We start from the raw sequence: 3,753 nt of genomic DNA, 5'->3' as shown, positions 1-3,753 counted from the left end.
CAGCCCATTAGAGACACCACTTGTCGAATCCCTGCAAGATTGGTGCCTGTACTGAAACAGGAGGTGGATGAAATGCTGGCTAATGGTATTATTGAGCCTTCTAGGAGTGAATGGTGTAGTCCTGTGGTGTTGGTTCCTAAGAAGGATGACCCCAAGCTAAGATTTTGTGTTAATTTCTCAAAATTGAATGCTGTGTCTGCTTTTGACCCCTATCCAATGCCGAGGGTGGATGAACTGATTGAACGTTTAGGCAAGGCCAATTATCTGACAACTCTAGACTTGTGTAAAGGGTATTGGCAGGTGCCTTTGTCCAACTCTTCAAAGGATTTAACAACATTTCGGGTTCCCAGTGGCCTGTTCAGATTTCGAGTGATGCCATTTGGCTTGCATAGAGCACCGGCAACCTTTCAGCGGTTGGTGGACGAGGTTCTGAGAGGTGCAGAGGACTATGCAGCTGCTTACATTGACATTGTTGTCTTCAGCCGGACTTGAGAGGAGCATGTACAACATCTCACAAATGTGTTTCGGCGCATTCAGAGTGCTGTTCTGGTAATGAACGCGAAGAAATGTCATATTGCTAAGCCTGAGGTTCAGTATCTGGGTTATGTGACTGGGGGTGGAGGCATTCGACCACAGATCGGAAAAGTGGAGGCGATTGCAGCTGCACCACTGCCTAACACCAAGAGGAGACTAAGGTCATTTCTGGGGTTGGTAGGCTGGTACCGTCGGCTCATCCCCAATTTTTCAATGAGATCGGCTGTATTGACTGATATGGTTCGCAAAGTCAGCCCAGTACGGGTTAAATGGACACCTGAGGGTGAGGACGCTTTCAGAGACTTGAAAGACTGTTTGTGTCATTAACCTGTGTTGCAATGTTCAGATTTTTCTCTCCCTTTTACAGTGCAGACCGATGCTTCGGGGGTGGGGCTTGGAGCAGTGTTACTGCAGGGAGAGGGGGAGAACCAAAGAGCTGTGCAGTATATCAGTCGAAAACTCTTTCCCAGGGAAATGAGGTATTCAACTGTGGAAAAGGAAGCATTGGCTATTAAATGGGCCTTAGACAGGTTGAAATATTACCTGATTGGTAAAGAGTTTGTGCTGGAGACTGACCATCGTGCATTGCAGTGGATTTATAAAATGAAAGATACTAATGCTAGAATAACTAGATGGTATTTGTCTCTTCAGCCTTACTGTTTTCAAGTTGTGTACAGACCTGGACATAAGAATATCATGGCTGATTTTCTCTCACGTGATTGTGAGTAGAGGCCAGAAAGGGGGGGGCTACAAAGTGGGTGAGATCACTCCACTTGTCCCTAGGCTAAATCATGTATGTTTCCTAATGCCTTAACCTGTGTGTTAAATGTTTGATTGTATTTACTAGGTTAATCACTTCCTCATTTTGCATGCTCTCTGATGTTTTCTTCTTAAGTTGCGTTGAGTTATTTTGAGTTGAGTTTTCTTCAGTTATGTGAAGTTAAATCATTTAGTTCGTTTATTGATTTTGTTTGGCATGTGTGCTTTTTGCTGATACTTGTTTAACATAAATGAGAAAACCTGATGTCTTTTTCGAGTCTGCCTCCTACATTCCTGGCCGCTCAGTCAGCCTACCACACTGATTAGAAACAGTTTTATTTTATTCAACGTTTTCCATGTTTCCTGAACAGACATATCATATGGATGCTACACTCCTCTTTTCTCAGCAGACTCACGGTATCATGGTTGGATTTGACAGTTCAAACTGAACCTTCCGGTGTTTTCTTCTGTCCATGTAGATCAGCACCCAGTCCACTGAGTTTGTGGTCCAAATCAACAGGCCTCGAATGAAATGTTTGTTAGTCCACCAGGGTCAACACTGGAGACGAAACCGTCCTCCTGGTTAAAGTCTCTGCACAGTCTGACACGTGCACTGCAGTTGCAGCTATGACTGGCCTGCTTTGCCTTTCCTCTTTCTGCTCCCGGTGTATCGGAAGCTCTTCAGTGGGTTCTCCCCCTGGACGTTCTTCTACAAGGGAGGAAATCGGTTACTGTTTTCATCTTTTATTCTTCATAAAACCCATCAGCACAGACAGGAACACCACAAATACCAAGTAGGAAAAAGGAGATGAAACCTAAAATATTTATGGACACACACACACAAAATGTACTTATACTCAGAGGTGCCATGAACCAACACACCACCTGACTCGGTCATCTCCTTTTTGAACAAAGTTCTGTGGAACAATTCAGAGCTTCTGGTAAATGTTCACCTGTAGTTTGGAAACACTTTTTGTAAAAGCAAATATTTTCCAAAATGATGACTTTGTTAAAAATGAAGATTTGTGAAACACTGATACGTTCACTGCACTTCGTTAATCTCAGATATGACTGCTAACTGCGACCACAGCAGCATGGAAACAGCCAGAGGTCAATGCCATTGTGTCATGAAAATTAGTGGTGTCAACATAAAGATATAAATCAGATGTGTCAAATATAAGAATCAGAATCAGCTTTATTGGACAGGTGTGTTGGACACATGAGGAATTTGACTCTGGTACATCGGCTCTCAGTGTGTATGTACAGTAGATATCACCAGACAAGGGGCAAGTAAACAGTAAACCAGCATAAGGCTGTGTAATATAACAAAATAAGCAGTATTAACAACAACACTGACAGCAACAAACAATGCAAAATAAGCAGTATAAACAGACAATAAACAATGCAGACAACAAAGGAATGTTCATTGAAATGACATAAATATGGATAAAACAGAGTACTTAAAACTAGAGACCTGTAGGAGTCTGTACAATGTATATTTACAGTTTATATTTAGCAGTGTTTTGAACAGAATGTGAATGTCCTAATGTAATGTTTAGACTATCAGCTTGTTAACATATTAGCATATGTTAGCAAGAGAACTTGGAGCCTGATGTGTGCCGTAGATGATAATGCAGCAGCTCATTAAAGTTGGTGCAATTTTTGTTGAAACGTTTCACTCAAAACCACAAGTGGTTAGCCTCGCTAGGGGAAAAGTCAGAGGATCTTCATCATCCATACAGAAATGTGTGCCAGTCTAAAAAGTGGAAGGTAAGATATTTCATAGGATGAGTGGAAACTCTGACCAGCTGGCGGATGAATATCCTCACCAAATACCACGACTACTCATCAAATTGTTGTTAAGGTATTTCACTAAAAACCAGAAGTCAGAGCATCACGGAAGTCCTTAGGCTTCATCATCAAAATGTCACGGTAACCCTGAACATCCAGCTGATGCTACATTCCTAGATCTATACCACCAGCAAGGCCAATAAAAATCAGTCAAGTGAGGAGAACTACTTGAGTTAAAAGAGTAAAATCACATTTGAAATCCCTGTTATAATGAACTCACCTTTAATGGCATCGTTCTCCTTGTAGCCCAGGCCCTGGAGCGTATGATGAGTCCTACGGGCCCCAGTCCGAACCCCAACGTCCCATCTGAGTACTGCAGCACCATCCCCCCTCTGCAGCAGGCTCGTGCAGCCGGCACTCTAAACTCACCTCCACCCACCGTCATGGTGCCTGTGTCTGTTCTCAAACACCCAAACAACGACAGTATGATTACCCTTATGTACTGTACATAGTCTGAAGTTTGCTGAGTGTTTGCCTGAACTGCTCCCTTGAAAAAACGACATCTGTATTTCATGTGTTATCAGGCTGCCCTCGTGAACAGAAGCTCGTGTGGTTTGCTGACGGCATCTTGCCCAACGGAGAGGGGGCAGACACGACCAGGCTGTCGGT

General features: G+C 43.2%; 1 protein-coding gene across 1 annotated transcript in view; it reads right to left on the bottom strand.

The window, feature by feature from the left end:
- Window positions 1–1,616: 1,616 nt before the first annotated feature.
- ddx56 (DEAD (Asp-Glu-Ala-Asp) box helicase 56) overlaps window positions 1,617–3,753 on the bottom strand; it is a 10,753-nt gene continuing 8,616 nt past the window's right edge. The window contains exon 11 of the mRNA XM_020589009.1: window positions 1,617–2,002. Coding sequence (XP_020444665.1) covers window positions 1,919–2,002 — 84 coding nt within the window. The 3' untranslated portion in view covers window positions 1,617–1,918. The remainder of the gene's footprint in view (window positions 2,003–3,753) is intronic.

This window comes from Monopterus albus, unplaced genomic scaffold (genome assembly GCF_001952655.1).
Source record: "Monopterus albus unplaced genomic scaffold, M_albus_1.0 scaffold730.1, whole genome shotgun sequence".
Lineage (NCBI taxonomy): Eukaryota > Metazoa > Chordata > Actinopteri > Synbranchiformes > Synbranchidae > Monopterus > Monopterus albus.
The sequence above is the reverse complement of the archived record's forward strand: the minus strand, read 5'-3'. Positions and strand labels throughout refer to the sequence as shown.